The sequence below is a fragment of the Gorilla gorilla genome, chromosome 5 (genome assembly GCF_029281585.2).
Source record: "Gorilla gorilla gorilla isolate KB3781 chromosome 5, NHGRI_mGorGor1-v2.1_pri, whole genome shotgun sequence".
In the NCBI taxonomy this organism is placed as follows: domain Eukaryota; kingdom Metazoa; phylum Chordata; class Mammalia; order Primates; family Hominidae; genus Gorilla; species Gorilla gorilla.
This window is the reverse complement of record NC_073229.2, coordinates 181,330,230-181,348,270: the sequence shown is the minus strand read 5'-3', so window position 1 is coordinate 181,348,270 and position 18,041 is coordinate 181,330,230. Positions and strand designations below refer to the sequence as shown.

Here is an 18,041-nt window from a genome sequence, read left to right as displayed (position 1 = left end):
GACATTATTATGGTGCCACAAATGTTTTCCTTGCATATACTTTAATTAAGCCTATAAGTACATTTTCCTCAAGTCTTTTAGGCAGATTTACATTTCAGCAGTCTTTACCATATGCCTGGTAATATGTGTATGTGTATGTGTATGGACAAATGTTTATTTTTATTTTAGAATGTTCTGTAACAAAACAATGTTGGTCCACAGTACACTGTCAAAGCATAGAGCATCTTCATCATTTTGCCTTTTCCAGACCTGCTGTTAGACAGGCTTTATTAAGGACACTATTAAGAGCAATTTTAAGCCCAAATTGAAGTGGCATCTCAGAAAGAGCAGTTAACTATTCCGGGGTTGCATGTATTTGCAGTGATTTGATAGCAGAGATAATGTTAGGTTCTTCATTATACTCTCCTTTGCTCCCCTTTTTGAATTAGCATCTCATTCAAAAAAGTGGCTGTTTTCTCAACACAGAGCAATAATCTGACATTTTCCACTACTGTGAACTTCAGCTTCTCTTGTTCCTATCTACTACAGGAGCCAGAAGTTTGCTTGCAAATTCTTAAAACTATTCATGGTACAGGAAGAGATCATATATATGGAAATATTGAGAAAAAATACACAATTTCAAGTTTAATTATAATCAGAAAACAAAGTTTATAATTCAGTTTGCTATTGTCTTACATTAAAGGAGAAAGTCAGATTTTGATAAAGTCTCCTACAGTGGATGGAGATAATCTTAACTAGTGAATTAAAATATGGTGACTATCTCAAGCCTTCTTTATAAGTCAATGAAATTAGCAAGATGAAAAGTTTTAAACAATATAATATGGTCTATTATTAGTCTTTGTTTTTAATAAGTGCTTATTCTTAATTATTATCTTTTTTTTTTTTTTTTTTTTTTGAGATGGAGTCTCACTCTGTCGCCCAGGCTGGAGTGCAGTGGCACGATCTCGGCTCACTGCAACCTCCGCCTCTCGGGTTCAAGTGATTTTCCTGCCTCAGCCTCCCGAGTAGCTGGGATTACAGGCACCCATCACCATGCCTGGCTCATTTTTGTATTTTTAGTAGAGACAAGGTTTCACCATGTTGGCCAGGCTGGTCTTGAACTCGTGACCTCAGGTGATCCACTCGCCTCGTCCTCCCAAAGTGCTGGGATTATAGGCGTGAGCCACCGCACCCGGCCCTTAATTATTATCTTAAGTTTTAAAGATTATTATTTTTAACCTCTGAAATTCTCCCTCTGGGCCAACACACAAATACTTTTGAGAAGTTATCTGAATTCTACCTGTTAACTTGAGAGCATTACTGATTCAGGAATGCTTTTCCTATTAAAAAAAGAAAACAAAACAAAAAACCAGGGTAGACTATGAGGGAAAAACACAATGTCGGCTGCCTTCTGAGACTCAAAGCAAATAACACAAAGACATCAAAATGCAGGAGTTGCGCCCCTTCCTGCGAGTTTGGATGCACCCCTCCTAGAAGCGCACTGTCTGCTATACCCATCCTAGAAGCGCTTTCTCTTTCATCACGGGTGCTGCAAAATCGAAACGTAGCTACAGAGAAGGTAAGAGCGAATATCGCCCTTTCCTCCTCTGAAAGGGAAAATGCTGGTTATCCTAGAGCTGCATGTGAATTTTACAAACATTTACTAGAACAACCAACTCTTCAAGCCTTCAGGCTCTATCTGTTTAAACCAGTGAATGGATAATTAATAGCAGCCTCCTTTTGGGGTTTTGACTAGATTGCCAGATTCTGCACAGCTAGGGTCTTCTTGCCTCCAACTTGCCTTCCTGAGCCGTGCTCGTCAATACATCGTCTTACAGAAATGAGCATGTTAATTAAGCCTTCTTGGCAAGTAATTGCATGTTAAGTTTTTTTTTTTTAAGATCTTTTGATTCTTTATATGAATGTAAAATAAAGGTTGCTTCAGCACCATTTATTCTGTACCATTTTTCTCTAATGGTACAGAATTTCTTTAGTAGGAAACTAAAGGCCCACTTCTAGGGTCAGAAGAACATTGAGGCTTACAAAATTCCCTGATACACCCATGACATTTTTGTTATAATTTATATATCATACAAAAATCAACACTTAATTTCAAGATTATCAGCAGTCTTGGGCAGAATACAATTGTTCTATCTCAACTGATTCTAACATAGGTACACATTATTAAACTAAAAATTCATTCACATACTAACAACTTGTACGTTTTTATTAATTTCAGACAAGTGGGTTAAAAATAAAGCAGGGCTGATGTTACACTAAACCATACCCAAATTGAGTATTTACTTCTTTCAGGTAGGCAGTTTTGAAATAGATAGAACATGCAAAATACAGGTCAGGGGCCAAACTTATCATTCAGTCAATGGCTGCTATTAGTTCCCATATAAATGGAGAAGTAACGCATTTGAAGAATCTTCTATAAGTGCATAATGGATCAGACATTTTAAAAAAGTCACTGTGTGAAGGAGTTTGGACCCAGTTAACACACTTGCATGCTTTGTATAGAGATGTTTCTTTATAACAGCTTTTTCATTACCAGAAATCAACTTCTTTGATGCACGCAAACTTTATTCATTTTGTCACTAATATTATTATTTATAAAGAAAACCCTTTCATGGATAATGAAGAAAAAGTCTTACAAAACAAATAAACAAGCAAGCATTCAAGTAGAATTAATTAATTATCAAAAAACCCCAAAAAAACAAAAAACAAAAAAAACAAAAAAAAACCAGAGCCACTTACAGGGCTTGATGGAGTCTTTGGCCAGCCTGGGCTGCTAATGCTATCACTTTCATCTCCATGAAATGAGGAGATGCTAGCAGAGCTGGGGGACATTGGGGAAGGGACTGGCAGGTTGCCTGGGGTTGGGGGCTGAGAAATACCCTGAGAGCTGTAGCTATCCTGTGGTAGAGGAATAAAAAAAAAAAAAAATGACAAAGGTAGGGCAAACTTTATTTAAAATAACAAAAAGTACATCCACTTTAACAAACTAATTTTTTTATATATATTATATATATATATATATAAAGACATGTACAAACAAACACACAATACCACACATAGATAAAGGTATTAAAACAACATTCTTAATTAGTATAATTGGGTAAGTCTGCTGGATGCTGGAGAAGGCCAGTACGCCACCATGCTTACTTCAAGCTTACATGGAATGCTAAGCATGGGTTACCCCTTATGAAAGAAAGAAAAAAAAAAAGCTGTTCACCTTATTTATCAAATAAGGCAGGAAAGCAAAATATTAAGTATGTTGTTGTTGCTGAGGCGGCCAAAACAGGAAGCTATAAACTGAAGGCAGAGAAAATGGCTGCAAGTACCGAAACCAGGCAGGACCCCTACTTCTCCCCACCCCGAAGCATTTTTCTTAGGTGGGTCTTGTCCCTCCACCCCTCTCCCCCAACCGTGAGTTAATGCCATAAGAACTAGTAACTTTCAGATCCACACCATGAAGGGGCTGGGGAAAGAAAAGAAGACTACAAACATGTTGCACAAAATGAAGGCATGCAGAGGAGACCAAATGAAAAAAAAGTGTCGGCCAACACCAGTGAAGAGAGAACGACATGGCAGCTTTTTGCTAGGCAGACCCCACACCGCGTGCAGAGGCGAAGGAAGTACCTTTGACTTGCTCTCGGGCTGTGGAGTGCCTTCTTCTTTGCCGTCTGCTTTGAGAGGCAGGGGCAGTTTGGATTCACCAGGAGACATCATATCTGCAAGACCCATAGATGCTAATCGAAAACAGGAGAAAGAGTTTAGGATTATATGTGTGATTCGTCAGACTGTACTCCTGCCAACACAAGTTACAGAGTGAAGCAGGAGGCCCTCGCATTTCCCTTGAAGGAAGAAAAGAAAAAAGAAATTGTAATGGGGAGCACATTAATTTCTGAAATGCAAACAGCACCGCATTCTGGCAAAATCCTTTTTTATCTAAAAAAAAGGGCAGTCATTCTGTGTGCTTAAGACCCAAACCTATGAAGGTCAACTTATATCAATATTATTTTTTCAAAATTATTATACCTTTAAAAGAGTAGGCAACAAGTGGAAATAAGGCAAATGTTTAAATTACTAATCAGGAGTTGGAGGCAAATACTGGGTGTGCGTATTTTCTATCTAGGTCCTAGAGGATTTAGCGCCTTCTTAATTTCATAAGTGCAAATAATCTATAGTTTGCAAAATTATTTGACATTTCACAGTGTTTCTTTTGAAAACCTTATCTATTGCACGTAGTCTAGTCAACAATAAGGGAAGACAATCACAGCAGATGGCTTCAAAAACAATATAATTAAAAATAAATTTTGGAAGGAAAGGATTTCTGATTACTTTGCAGTTGTGCTGGGATCCTTTCAGTCTGTCTGAGAGCCTGTGGTCATCAACCCTTACAGCAGCTCAATGCCCAGGTCAGAGGCCCACAGCAGCTCCAGAGTCAACACCACATTTTCTAGCACTAGGCTCAGAAATCCAGTCAATTCTATTTAGGCTTTAGCATCAAAGGTTCACCATAGAACAACTGATTTCTCCACATTCATTGCAGATACCAGTAGACATTTTCAGGTTAAAAATATGGGTTTAGATTTCTTTTTAGTGGAAGAACAAGACTAGAGTAAGGAATCAGTGTAGCTATCCAGGGAATAACAGCTGAATTTCTACAGAACCCCACTGTGAAAACCATCTGCGCAACACTGGGCTGCAGGGGCTGCGAGTGAGGCACCAACCAGATGTGAAGAGTCAGAGTGAGGAAGAGAGGGAAGGAGAGAGACGGGAGAGAATGATGAGCCTTATACATGAGTGGGAAGAACCAGAAACCAGGCCTATTTCAGATGAAAATAAACCTGAGGTTTGATGAACAGGGCCCATTCTACATTCTGCAAATGAAAGTGCTGGCTCAACCAAGGCGGGACACATGTAGCGTAATGTGCCAAGAAAAAAAAAAAGCTTTAAAAAAGGCTCCGCAGATTGCCCACTACAAAATGATTATTGCACATATTCATGTATTACTATGTTTTAGAAAATAATTAGTTTTAATTACAGCAGTGAGAGAGTGAGCAGGCTCTGGTGAATTAGCTGGCAAGCTTTGTGGTGCTAATTTGCTAATATCGTTAGCATCACTGCAGGTTGAGACCACAGGTCCTGCCAAAACAGCCTGCCCTGCCACGTGCCCATGAGTTTACATCAGCACACTCAACAATACACTTTGAAATCCCGTCTTTTCCACGGGCGCATTGGCTTGTTTTTCAAAGCCCATTTGCAGCCCAGTCAGTCCTTGAAGTCATCACAACACACACAAATCATAATTGGGATGTTTTTCTTTTTTTCAAATTACTTTCAATACTTAGACTTTAAGAACTGGAACAAAAAGCTTTTTCAAGTGATGCAGCTGCAGAGAAAAATCTATTGGGATCAGCTAAAAATGCTGTTATTTTTGTGAATGTGTGAAACCTCAAGCAGCTGAGAGATATTACACCGCGAAGATCGCCTTGTTCAAAGCAGCGGACTGGACTGCTTCCACGCAGTTTTGTCTCTGGGGTCTAACGAGATATGAATTAGTAAACCTGTACATTAAAAAACACCCTTTTCAGAAGAATAGAAGGATAAAAGAGCAGGATGAGTGCGAAAAGAGGGGCTTATTTATGCGAGTCCACATGTCCTGGCTAGTTGATTCAGAGCGGGTTCAAAGGAATGACAGCCAAAACAATTCCAGAGAAAGTGGTAAAGTCATGGGCACATGGCTTCTGTGGCATCGAGCTTCTCCAATGGTTTTAAGTGGTAGTTTTGTCAGTATTTACAATAAATTATGTATGAATATTATTTTGAAGGCAGGAATAGTAAGATTCTATTTTACGCATTAAATGTGTTAGTGTACACAAACGCAACTTGTAAGCATACAGAACTAGGCCAATATGTATTATGGAAATTACTGACAATTTACACTGATTTGAAAATCAGACTTACATGAATATAAACATATTGTTGGTCTGAAATTCCCCAAATTTCTTCATTCTCTATTATATATTTTAAAACAGGCATTTTGGGTGTGCAAATAGAAAAATTATCAAAAGTGGCACTGTTCTATTATTTTGAGAGATAAATAAGGATAGAATTTAGAGTAATAAATGGTTCTATTTAATATTTCTACCTTATAAAATGTATGTTTTATTTTACTAAATGGATCAGAAGCTCTTTCCTTACTGTGGTTTTTACTATTCTTTTTATTTAAATGCTTATTTTTGACTTCTTACCAGAATTCTCAAGGAATCACTGAAACGAGCCATATGCCTCCCAAGGCAATGGGACTCCAGGGGCACTATTTCTTCTCCTTTCCCAGAAGAGAAGGACCACGACTATTACAAGGATGTGTTAAATCAAGGCACTGTTCCTTCTCCTATTGACACGAGTAATCCAGTATGTAAAGTTCAGACATAAAAAGGGGCAGTAAAGAATCTGTAACTGCAGAAAGTGCTGCCTGAGCACTGTAAATACTTTTCAAGCACCAGCCTCTGGCTTTACCATTGAAATTTAAGAACTAGAACGATTTCTTAAAGTAAGTGTGGGTCAAGGTCCTAAGGCAGCTATTCCACACTGGATTTAATATATTCAAAAGGAACGTAAAGAACATATGACATGAGTCAAACCGAACTTCAACACTCATGCCTGCTTTCTTCCTCTTCCTTTACTCAGTCTCCTTACAAGTCTGCAAAATCATTTCCAGAAGATGGTGAAATAGGTCAGAAATGCACAGTTCTTTTCATTTCATGGTAATATACCAGACTGCAAAATATTTGATTTCTTGTTTTTGAAAACACAGAGGGCTGATCTATGTACATCCGTGGATGTTCATGACTATGTTTACATGTGCCAAGACAGAAAGTCCACTGTGAAGGTAACACACACAGGATCTAAGAACGGCTCGGGAGACGCATCGCTCTCATTGGATACGCAAGGCCCTGACAGCCCTGACTGGGAGGACCCTCCACGGCACAGGGCGGGGCCAGCGAGCACCCTGGAGGCCCTGCATACCCCGTCATTGCCATCAGTGCCCCCTCCCCACTGTGGCCACCCCCAGACACTGGCCATGCTGGGTGGCTTTCCAAGGAAACCAGCTCCCCCAGCCACCTACAGAGTCCGGAGCCATCCACATACTTTGGCATAATCTCAGGATCTAATTTCCCCCAGTTTAAGAGATTTGGTTTTCATAACTTATCAAAACCCTTTTAACAAGTCCTTTGTATATGGTGGGAGGGCAGCAATTCACTTGAAATCATTACCTTAGAGCAAGCATGCAAGTGAGCACCCCAGCAACCTCTACAAACAACCCGGACAACCAGCCCCTCGCAATGAGGCTGAAGACCCAAACCTTCCTTTGTGAGAGACCCTGAAGTCCCAAGACAGAAAACAGTGATCCAGCTAGAAGATTGATATTCTAGGAGTAGTTTTGTGAATCTTTTCTTTTTTTCAATTTCAAAACAGCAAATCATCTGGTAAACAGCTAATGCCCCACAAAGCTGGCAGCAGATCTGCCAGGAGACTGTTGAGCAAAATACCTCCACATTGGCGCTTCTCAAACTTGAGCTTGCACGCATGAAAACTACCTGCGGGAGTGGTCAGGGGTGCGGATTCCTGGACCCACCTCAAGAATTCTGAAGGGAGCCCCGGAATCGGTAGTTTTAACAAGCACTGCAGGAGGTCCGGAGGTAGGAGGTTCTCACTTTTTGTGGTAGTGTGATTGCCTTTTTCTTTGTAAAGGCCTACTGGAGCTGGGATACCCTGTACTGGCAGGGCATTAACGGGACACTTTGCGTTTGGGACTGAGTGGTGCTAGGTTAGCAGAAGGACTCACTTCTGGAATGTGCCCAGGGCTCTCTGTGAGAAAGCCTGGTTCCAGCAGCACATATGGCCGCTCCTGTGCTATTTATAGGTGGCAGTAGGAGAAATGCCCTACATTTTGTAGAGTAGCGTCTGGTGAGGCAAACTTAGAACCACAGATGGGAGATAAAGTTTTTGGAATTTAGATGTCCACTTTAAGATGACGGTTTATATGCAGACAAGTGCAAACGACTAATGAATATTATAAAACTCAACACAAATAAGTAAAACCTAACCAATCACACATGTATTGTATTACAGTGATTTGTAATTTTGTCCACAGTAATACATAATTCTAACCTTTTAATCTAAATAATTGAAACAAAACAAAACCAAAAAAGCTCTTTAGAAGGAAAAATTCCCACTGCTTACCATCCTCCTTCCCTTGGCATTTTAAGTGAAGAAATAGTTGTCACATTTATACTCACACTGACTCCATTTAAATAATTACTTGCTCACTGAAGCCTGTAACAATTTGTCACTACACAGGAGGATTTTTTTTTGGCCCCGTACACTGTCTACAACACAGTTGTTTGAACTCGGTGAAGAGAATTGCTGGAATGCTGGTTGCACTGGCTGCTGAGGTTCAGAAAATTCCACCACCAGACCTGGCCATCATTTGTGCTGTCCTCGCTTTCTCCAAAAGTATATTTTGATGGAGAAACGCTTTGCTGTTAGCACTGGTAATTTATCTCCATGGGCCCAAACCAAGGAGACTGGAGTGATGGTGATTCCACCATTTCTGGCCCATCTCTTGTGCAGTCAGGTAGACACTCCTGCATCCCAACGCTCACAGGGGCTGTGCTGTAACGCTCTGCGTCACTCCTGTCTCTCTAAGAGATCAGAACGCAGTAACAGCAGATTCACGTGTACCTGCTGCTAGGTGCACAGCCAGTGCTAAATGGCCAGTCCTCTTCTGTTATGCATTTCACTTAATCAAGGTGGGATAAAATCAGATCAACGTGTAGAGGAAAACTGGATAAATGTTTAAATTATTAAAAATTCAATGTTTCAAAATGTACAATGCAGTAAAAAAAATACACTACCACCCCATACAAAAGATAGTGAGGATGGACGGCCTTTCACTGAACAGATTTCCTCTGTACGGAATAACGAATAGCTGAATTATCTGAATAATAAGAATAGAAAGAAACCCTCTCTGTGAATCTCCATTAAGCTGGCTATTCCTTAGGAATACATAAATCTTCTGAGGCAGGGCACTGGGCCATCTGCTTGTTGTTGGTTGTTTTTGTGGCTCTGGGGTCCAAAGGAAGAAGGGGAAAATGAGCACTGCTGATATTAGGTGAAAATTGATTGTGTGGTTTCAATGCTCTCAAGTAATTTTATTCCAGCAAGTCAGACAAAACATAGTATGTCACAACCCAATACTCTGTTACCTGGGCCAGCACTGGTTAGGGAAATTAGGGAAAGAAGAGGCTTCCAGCTAACAGGCTGCCTGCAAGCTTTTCACCTTCATCTCGAATGTAAAACATCCACCAAACTGTGATGGAGAAGCACTCAACGCAGCATCAGGAAGGGCTATTTTATTTATTTAAAAACCTTCATTTTTACCACTAGTTTCTATGTGTTCCTCTTTCACAAATCTTTCAAGAGAAATCATCATGGAATGTCACCCTTCAATTAGGTCCTAGAAATCAACACGCAGAAGCTCAGACAGGAGGCGAGCCCAGCCTCTCACTGGCTGTTCCGCCGGACACAGAAACATGAACTTCTGGGGAGGCCTTTCAAAGACAGAGAGGCCAGAAAGGAGGTGAAAGGCAGAAGAAATGAAAAAATGTAATCAGAAAGAACCAAGGATCTGGCTGTCCCATGCATTCCTAATGCATCACGGGGCATCACGGGATGCACACTGGCTAAGCCACGCCCTGCAGTCTCTGAAGGAGGGAATCCTCCCGTGAGATCCATTTTAACATGTGACAGAGAGTAACAGGTCGCTGGAAATACACATCACTTTATGTAAAAAGTGGTACTCATTGCCTTTAGGTAGTTACAGAACCTGAGGAGGGGGTTCAAGGGTCTTGAAGAGTCTAAGATCATGGGAGATATGCAGTTTCAGACACTCTTGATATTTTCCACACATTGGCTACTCATCCACTGCAATCATCAGGCATGACTTTTAAGAACGCTACTGTGGAGATTATAAAATGGGTTAAAATAACATCATGAAACATTTAAAACAGTTTCCCAATAGAGACAATCTGCACAGAGCATTTATGAAGCAGCTACTTCCGAGCATACATTTAGAGGTGTTTCCCTAAATGTAAAAAGTACTTCAAACCCCTCTTGCTCTGCCCTTCCAGCGATTTCCCCTGAAATGTGAATTCGAAATGTTTGTCTCCACCACTACCAAATGGAGAGAATTTGAGGATCTTCCAATACTAATAATTCCCAAAGAGAAAGAGAACTTAGTGTGCTTATTTAACAATCTCCAATAATACTTGAAATATGTCCACTTGTTATACAAACACAGATTGAATAAAAATAATTTACATAAAATATAATGTAATTCTCAAGTCTTAAATAGATGCAGCAAGTTTCTGAGAAGCAGAAAAGTAGTATGATTCCCACTTTCGCCAACTGATCCACCTTCTCGGGCCGTTTAGGCAGATTCACTGGTGGAGCCTAAGAGGAGGAGAGGGGAGAGAGAGGGGCTCAGGAGCACAGAGCTGCCAAGGTTACCTGCCGAGCTGTTCACCATGGCGGGCGCCATGCTGTAGGGCGGCGCCTGCGTGTTCATCAGGCTAGAGCTGTTGTTCATGGGCTGGCTGTAGGGAGAGCTGGAAGCCATAAGTCCACTCTGGTTCATGCCGGGGAAACTGCCTTGCCTACAGGAAGAGAAAGCACAGCACACATATACCGACCATGCACATTAGCAGCGGTTTGCCCTGGCAGTCATTTCTACTAATGCATTTATGTAAGGGGTGGGGCTATAACTTTTCATGTTTGTGTAAAACAGATTATTTCCTGGAGAGAAAGGCTGAATTCTATTGCTAGGTAACTCTTTAATACACCCCTTTACAATTCCAAATATTACAAGTTCTGCAAGTAAATTACACATTTTTAATCATGTCAAGTGTTCCAGGTTATTATTTATATAGAGGAATATAAGCAAGAAAGGGGGAACTTGAAATAAGAACAGGAATTACAAAAGCAAGCAAAATTAACTTCTGACTATTAACACTACTTAGTATCCTCACATAAAAACCCAAAGGTTAAGAAATGAAAAACAAATGGGCAGTGTGGGAATGTTTTTTAAAAAAACTTCTTTGACCTAAATTTTCTGATATAATGAATATGGGAGAAAGCACTTCCAAAACTCTCCCCGACCCTACTCTTTAACTTTGGTAATTAGGTTCTATTAAAAACATACCAATTTCCCTACATTAAAATGCCACAGTAGACATCAGACTTCCACTTCTTGTTGGTTGGGCTTTTTACGTTACAGAGGAGGATGGGCACTTAGATCAGCTGCACGTGTCCCTAGCATGCAGTCACCCGTCCCCAGGGTGGTGCAGACCTACAAGGCGGTCTTGGTGACTTAGTCTTGTTAGTTTTGTCTTACGCCCTGTCAGACTTCTCTTCACTCTTGCAAAGAGGTCAAGAGTATTCTCTGATTTGAAGCAGATAACTGTCACACAATGTCAATTCTCTGACTGTTGGTAACGAGATGGGGGAGAGATTTTAACTGCACAGTGGTGTAGAGATTGCCCTAAAAACAGAAATGATAGCAAGGTGGCAAAAACGTCAAAAGAGTCCACCATTGTAGTCAAGCTCTTCTTACGTAAAGAGCATACCTTTAAAAAATTTTTCAAAGTTTTGGCTACTCATGTTTCATCTTAGGAGTACACGCTATTAAGAGGGGTACAAATCCAAAGACACCCTGCCTATCTGTTCCAAATTAATCACAACCCCCTCCACCACCATTAAGCTATCACTTGGTATAATAGTTGACATTTTAAAATGAGATCCTTTAAAAGATTAACATAAATCTTATTTTTTTATTTTTATGTTTTTTTGAGACAGGGTCTCATTCTGTCGCCCAGGCTGAAGTGCAGTGGCGCAGTCTTGGCTCACTACAACCTCTGCTTTCCCAGGCTCAAGCGACTCTCCCGCCTCACTCTCCCAAATAGCTGGAACTACAGGTGTGAGCCAACAGCATCCAGCTAATTTTTGTATTTTTGTAGAGACAGGGTTTTGCCATGTTGCCCAGGCCGGTCTCGAACTCCTAAGCTCAAAGCAATATGCCTACCCAAAGTGCTGGGATTACAGGTGTGAGCCACCATGTCTGGTCCATAAACCATTTTTTTTTTTTTTAAATACTGTTCCTTTTGTTTACCTATTTTCAGTGGACTCAACTGAAAAACCTCTGTACAAAAAGTTCAAACATGGACCATCTGCAAAATCAAGCTATCAAAGCCATAACTGGTCTACTTTAAATATTAGACAAACTAGAGAAATTCTGTACAATCTAATGTACCATGATGGCTTGGAAAGAACACTGTTAGAAGCTGAAAGATTCTTAGGTATGAGGGTGGCTCAGGGAGAAATGGGCGTTACTTTAGCCTGCAATTCTTAGCTTCCTGACGGTCCACTTTGAATAACTGCAGACTGCTAAATCAGAATTAGAATACCCCTTGGAGTTCATTAAGAACAGATCTGAGATCATCCGACAGCTTCTGATTAACCTCTAGGTCATCACATACTCATGCACACAATTGCACAGTAGCTATAAACACATCCCTATATGGTTCAGGGCTTCACATCATCTTGCAGAGTGTTGGCATTAACTCAAGTACCTTAGAAGTATCCCTTCTGAGGTGTTCTTCAAACAAGGGACAATTGAGCATTTAGGTAACTGCTTCAAAAGTGGCACCTGATGGGACTGCTCTCAGTGTCTTAGCAGACAATCGCTGAAGAGCACCTTCACTTGTGGACGGTTATGTTTTCTGGAAGGCTACTTCCATGTCAGTGACTGCCTCCAAGTCACAGCCAATTTTGGCCCATTCTCCAAGATGCATTTTAGTGGCCACTGCTCTGTGATGGCTGTCCTTGTCATCCTTCCTGAAAGTAAACCCTGCCTCTCCACTTAGCTTCATCTATACCTTTTGTAGCACTGACCTCTTTCTTTTGTATGTTAAAATAATTTACGCATGTCTTGGTTCTTCTAGGTATGGAAGCCTCCTGAGAGGAGGATCTGGGCCTAATTAATCCCTTGCACATGAGAGTTACTAAAAAAAAGAAAAAAAATTGTTAAAGGGATGAATTACTACAGAACATTTTTATTCTTGAAAAAAGGCATTACAAAGATGGTCGCCTTTTCAAGCTTCCATTAAATTCCATCTCATATATAGTGTAACTAACATGTATGAAACTAATGGTTCCTTGAGACACTTGTTTATACTAAGGTAAAAAAGAGAATCAGAATAGAAAATCCACCAGGCAAATGACTGAATGAAGTAATCATCCAACCCTCATCTAGGATTTCTCCCCCAGGACAGCACTGTCCATCTTTAATCACCAGAAGATGATGAAGGCACACACTACAGGTTTTAAGAAATACCTTTAAACTAACAATGAGGTCCATGCCTTGGATGTCAGTTGCTGGTTACAATGGTCCTTAATTAAAGCACATCTGTAGTTTTAAAAGTTTGGTTAAAAAGCCAGGGGTCTTGACTCTGTCACTGGAGCTCTGGGAGCTCTGGTCCTTTGGATTTCAGTTTTTTACAACTGAACAGGGAGGGGCTGGTAATGATGGTGACAGTAATTTATTAAGTATTTACCGCATGCCTGGTGCACATTCTAGGCATACACATTTAATGTTTTAGATTCCTAGAGGAAGGTGGGTGGAATTATGCTCATATATTAATAAAGGCAATAAAGATCAGAAAGGTTAAGTAACTTTCCTAAAGTCACACAGCTAGTAAGTAGCAGAAATAGAATTCCCCAAACCTACTATCAGTGTGGTATACTACACTTCTTTCTCTATGGGACTCTAACACTGCTAACACTCAGTGAGACCAAGTGCCTGGCTCCTGGCAGCCTGCTGCACCATGCCTTTCCATCTGTCTGGTGTATGGCCCTGCGGTTGTAAAAAGATGACAAACCAGAGGGTGTAAACTCTCTGGGAGTCCTGGAATACGGGCTTCAGGGAGGTGGCCACAGTGAGGGGTAGTGGGAGACATGAATACAACAGCTCCCTGGACACCTGCTGCAGGCCTACTGGGCCTCCAGGGCAGGAAGTGAGTCCTCCCAGCAGCACAGGCCACACGTGGCCAGGACAGAGCAGTGGGTGCCTGTCTGGGTGGGGAGAGCCAGTCTTTCACCATTGCAGAGGAAATCCTATTTGCTCTTGCTTGAGACACTACTGCCAAGAGTCTTGGTAATTTTGAACAAGCAACATGGGCCTGATACCAAAAGAAGGCTCGCACTGCACGCCACTGATTTTGGTTAGTGGAGACAGTGGGCTGTGGATGGACTCCTAAGATGGTTGCCGCCCTAACTAACCCAGCACCCCTGCTCAGCGTGGTGTTGCTAACCTAGGAGGAGTCTGTGGCTCACAACAAAAAGCTCCTTGTTTGGTGGGGCTGAAAATACAATGCCCGAGACCACAGCGACCTGGGTTTCGAGGCGACCTCAGCAGCAGCTGGGTCCTTTCCAGAGCAGCGCTCCCTGGCTGCTGAGCCCCTTCTGACCAACACAACATTTGGACGGCTCCAAATGAATTAGGAGTGTTAAGAAGTAAATCAGTTGCTTTTTTGAAAAGCAACAAAACAAAAACAGGCAAAAACATGAATTGAAACGAGCAGAATGTTTCCAATGTGAAACCCTACAGAAACCTAAGCTGTACCCGGAAAAGCAAAGCCTCCCCCTGGACCCTTGGGCTCTGGCTTCCAGGGGGCCTGCGGGCTTCCTGTCTGTTACAAAGGACAGCTGTCCTGACTCTGCAGATGCCGAGTCCATGGCTGTAGAAATGACTGCCTAGGAACATCTCAGGGGGGTAAGGAGACAAACATTTACAATAATTCAGTAGATGCACACTGTGGAGGTGACCCTGGTTGGGTGGTGCTGACCCCAGACCCCAGGATGCCGATATTGCGCTCGCCTGGGCCAGGGTTAGACCATAGCACCGCTCCCTCCTCCTCTTAAATGGCAATGTTCAAATTGGGGAGTTATTACTTAAACATGCTGACCTGCGGAATAATCAGAAGAACTTTATTTAAATCTGGTTGGGACCAGAGGTATTTAAAAACTGTCATTCTATAAGCAAAGCCAGGTTATTACAGGGAGAATAATTGAGAAAGCAGGACCTGTGAGTTTTCCCTACAGCACTCCTCATTCCTGCCCACGGGCTGCACACATACCCCAACAGCTTTTTTACTTTTTCCTTTTATTCACTTTGGAGATTTCTCAAACATTACATATTCATATCCCAACAAAGGGCTGTCTTTGGGGAAAAAAGCCCAAAGCAAACACCAGTTTTCAAGTGACTATTTCCAATGGTTCAGTGTGAAAACAGAAAGAGGAATATCACTTCCCACTACAGTTTGCTTTCAGCAGTTAAAAATATTAGTATGAAATTTCATGCAGTACCCACATCTTTCTAAATATCTGGTTTTAAAGTCAACTACATTAAACTTTAAATAATTTTGATGCTTTAGAGAAGAGTATTTAGGCCTTATCATCTTAGCAATCAACACTGTATTTTCTCAACAGTGACAGACGGTGAAGTGTGTGGTTATCTTTAAAATGAATGGGTTTCTGATACAGTTCTTTGGAGAAGGGTAGGGACAGACAGAAGAAATGGAGACGCTGTGAGTGAAGCCACTTTAAAGTCCCATCCCAGTGGCAGACACGGGGGAAGCTCCAGCACATCCACTGCAACTACCACCCTTGAGTTATGTTCGGAATGAGCATCACGCAGTGCACGCTTTATTGGGAAAATGAGTGCGAGTGCCAGGTGTGCATAACTTTCTCTATACAGACTGTCACTGTAGATGTAGCTGGGTTATGAAGCCAGAAAAGATTGCTTACTAACAACATAAACTAGGCTAACACTAAAACTTGGGGCACTTTATCCCTTAAACCCAAGAGTCATCAGAACCAGTACTCAAAACCTTGAAAAGCTCCAATTCCAGCAGTTGATTTCTAAATGTGTTACTTTATTCCTTTGGAGAGATCCAATTGCATACATTAACATTACACAGGATGCCCTATATAAAATGTTTTATAAACACAAACTCTTCTCACACATGTATCTAGCATCACTGGTGAAACAGATTTTCAACCCGAATTACATGGTGACTCTCTTCCAAAGCAGTACTGAGAAGGAGAAACTCAGTCGAGGTTATTTTAAATTTAATATTTTAAGAGGGAAAACTACTATGTGCCCCCCTCCCCCGCCAAAAAAAAAATATATACAATCAAAACAGAAAATAAGACTGTCAAGCCCTGGTCAATTTTTGGTGTGGCTAATCCATCAGCGTGCTTGCAACAACAACTGCATTAGCAATTCTGGTGGCAAAATAATGTAATTTCAACAAGCCAGTGGCTCTGGCTAGGAATCAATCCTGTGGCGGTAAAGTAGCATTTGTCTCATTAGACAAAAGACAAAGAATAGAAGTGCCTTTATTTAAAAATGTAGATTCCTGTAAAAGTATATAACCATATGCTACTAAAAAAATAGATTCTACCCTTTTTGCTCAGGGAGACATGCTAGAAGTAATTACAATTAATCAGAAATACCTACTGCTTAGTTGACAGTTATAATCATTTGTCCAAGATGAGTATTTTAAGATAAGTATGGGAGAGGAATGAGCACAACAGCGGGCCAAGACTAAAAACAAACACAACCAAAGTCAAACAACCAGGGCAGCGAGTGTGAAGCTGCGACCACATGCGTGGCTTGGAGAGGTCTGTGTGTTATGTGAGCTCACAGGAAGGCGAGCACAGGAAAAGGTCCCAAGGAAGGGATGACGTCCCCTCCATCTCTCAGATCTGAGGGATCAATCCACTGGAATTAACCAGGTAAGGAGAAGAGAAAAGAGAAACAGCAAATTCAAGGGCCCTGGGGCATCCAGGAGGCCCTCTCCAGGAGAAAATGTGGTAGAGCAAAATAAGAAGCGAGAGTGGTGTGGGGCCAGGCTTGTGGTTCTCTGGGTTTGGTCTTTATCCTAAGAGAAACAGGAAGACACTTGGGGTTTTTAAGCAGGAGCAATGGCATTAAAATATGTTTATTTTAAAGACATTGTTCTCTGGCCATGCTGGGAAGAACACATCGGAGGCAAGAAGAACGAATGTGGGGCTGACCGTTACGAGGCTGTTACCACAACCAAGGAAGAAATGATGGCGCCCTGGAACAGGTGGTGGAGCACAAGAGAGAGTTGAGCAATGTCGTGGAGATGAAACGGACAGGATTTGGTGATGAATTAGGTCCTCTGGGGAAAAGAAAAGTTGTGCCTAGCTGTCTCCTAGGTGTCCAGCTTGTGCGATGGGCAGATAATGGAGCAGTCACTGGAATAAAGAACATCAGGGGAAAGCGTGGGCTTAGTTTTGGACATGTGGACAGGGTTTGGCTTTGGACAGGCCTCTGAGCACCTAGCGTCACACAGGCAGGTGGACTCTCAGGTCAGGAAGCAGAGGTTTGGGGTCATCTTTCCTCCCTATGCAGGAACCCTCTATATAAGACTTTGTGAGTCTTGTCTAAGTCTTCCTCCACTGGCGAATGTGACCTGTTTTCGAGGCAGCCTGCTCACTCAAAGAAAGCTTCCATATATTCAGTGCTAGCAGACAAGCTGGAGCAGCTACCAGTTATCTTCCAGCTCCCTGTTAATAACTCCCCAAACCCTTTGGTAGCTGATATGTTTACATTTTATTTTCTTCCTTTAAGAATGGGCAAAGAAGAATATTGTTTTGCGACAGCTTTATGAAAGAGAACTTCTAAGTAAAGGAACAGTAGTAACTTTGTCACCATACTCTCAAGAATAATCTTTCCAGTGGCTATGCCTTAGCTCTTCAGAATAGAACTTCTCCCTGGCACGTCTTTGCCTGGGCCTTTAAAATGTGGCACTGCCCACAGGGCCTCTTGTTTTCAAAGCATTTCTCCTGATTGTCTCCACATTTCTCCAAAGAGCTGTATTTTTCACTCCTGCATCTTG

At 41.5% G+C, this 18,041-nt stretch overlaps 1 protein-coding gene across 11 annotated transcripts in view; it reads right to left on the bottom strand.

Annotated features, from left to right (window-relative positions):
* Window positions 1-18,041, bottom strand: part of ARID1B (AT-rich interaction domain 1B) — a 437,019-nt gene that overhangs the window by 31,673 nt on the left and 387,305 nt on the right. For 8 of the 11 annotated variants that reach the window (XM_055391577.2, XM_063707978.1, XM_063707980.1 and 5 more), the window contains 3 exons: window positions 10,567-10,712; window positions 3,625-3,734; window positions 2,740-2,898 (listed from right to left, as the gene is read on the bottom strand). In XM_055391577.2, coding sequence (XP_055247552.1) covers window positions 2,740-2,898; window positions 3,625-3,734; window positions 10,567-10,712 — 415 coding nt within the window. The remainder of the gene's footprint in view (window positions 1-2,739; window positions 2,899-3,624; window positions 3,735-10,566; window positions 10,713-18,041) is intronic. The other 3 variants (XM_063707979.1, XM_063707982.1, XM_019029495.4) reach the window with 1 other exon arrangement.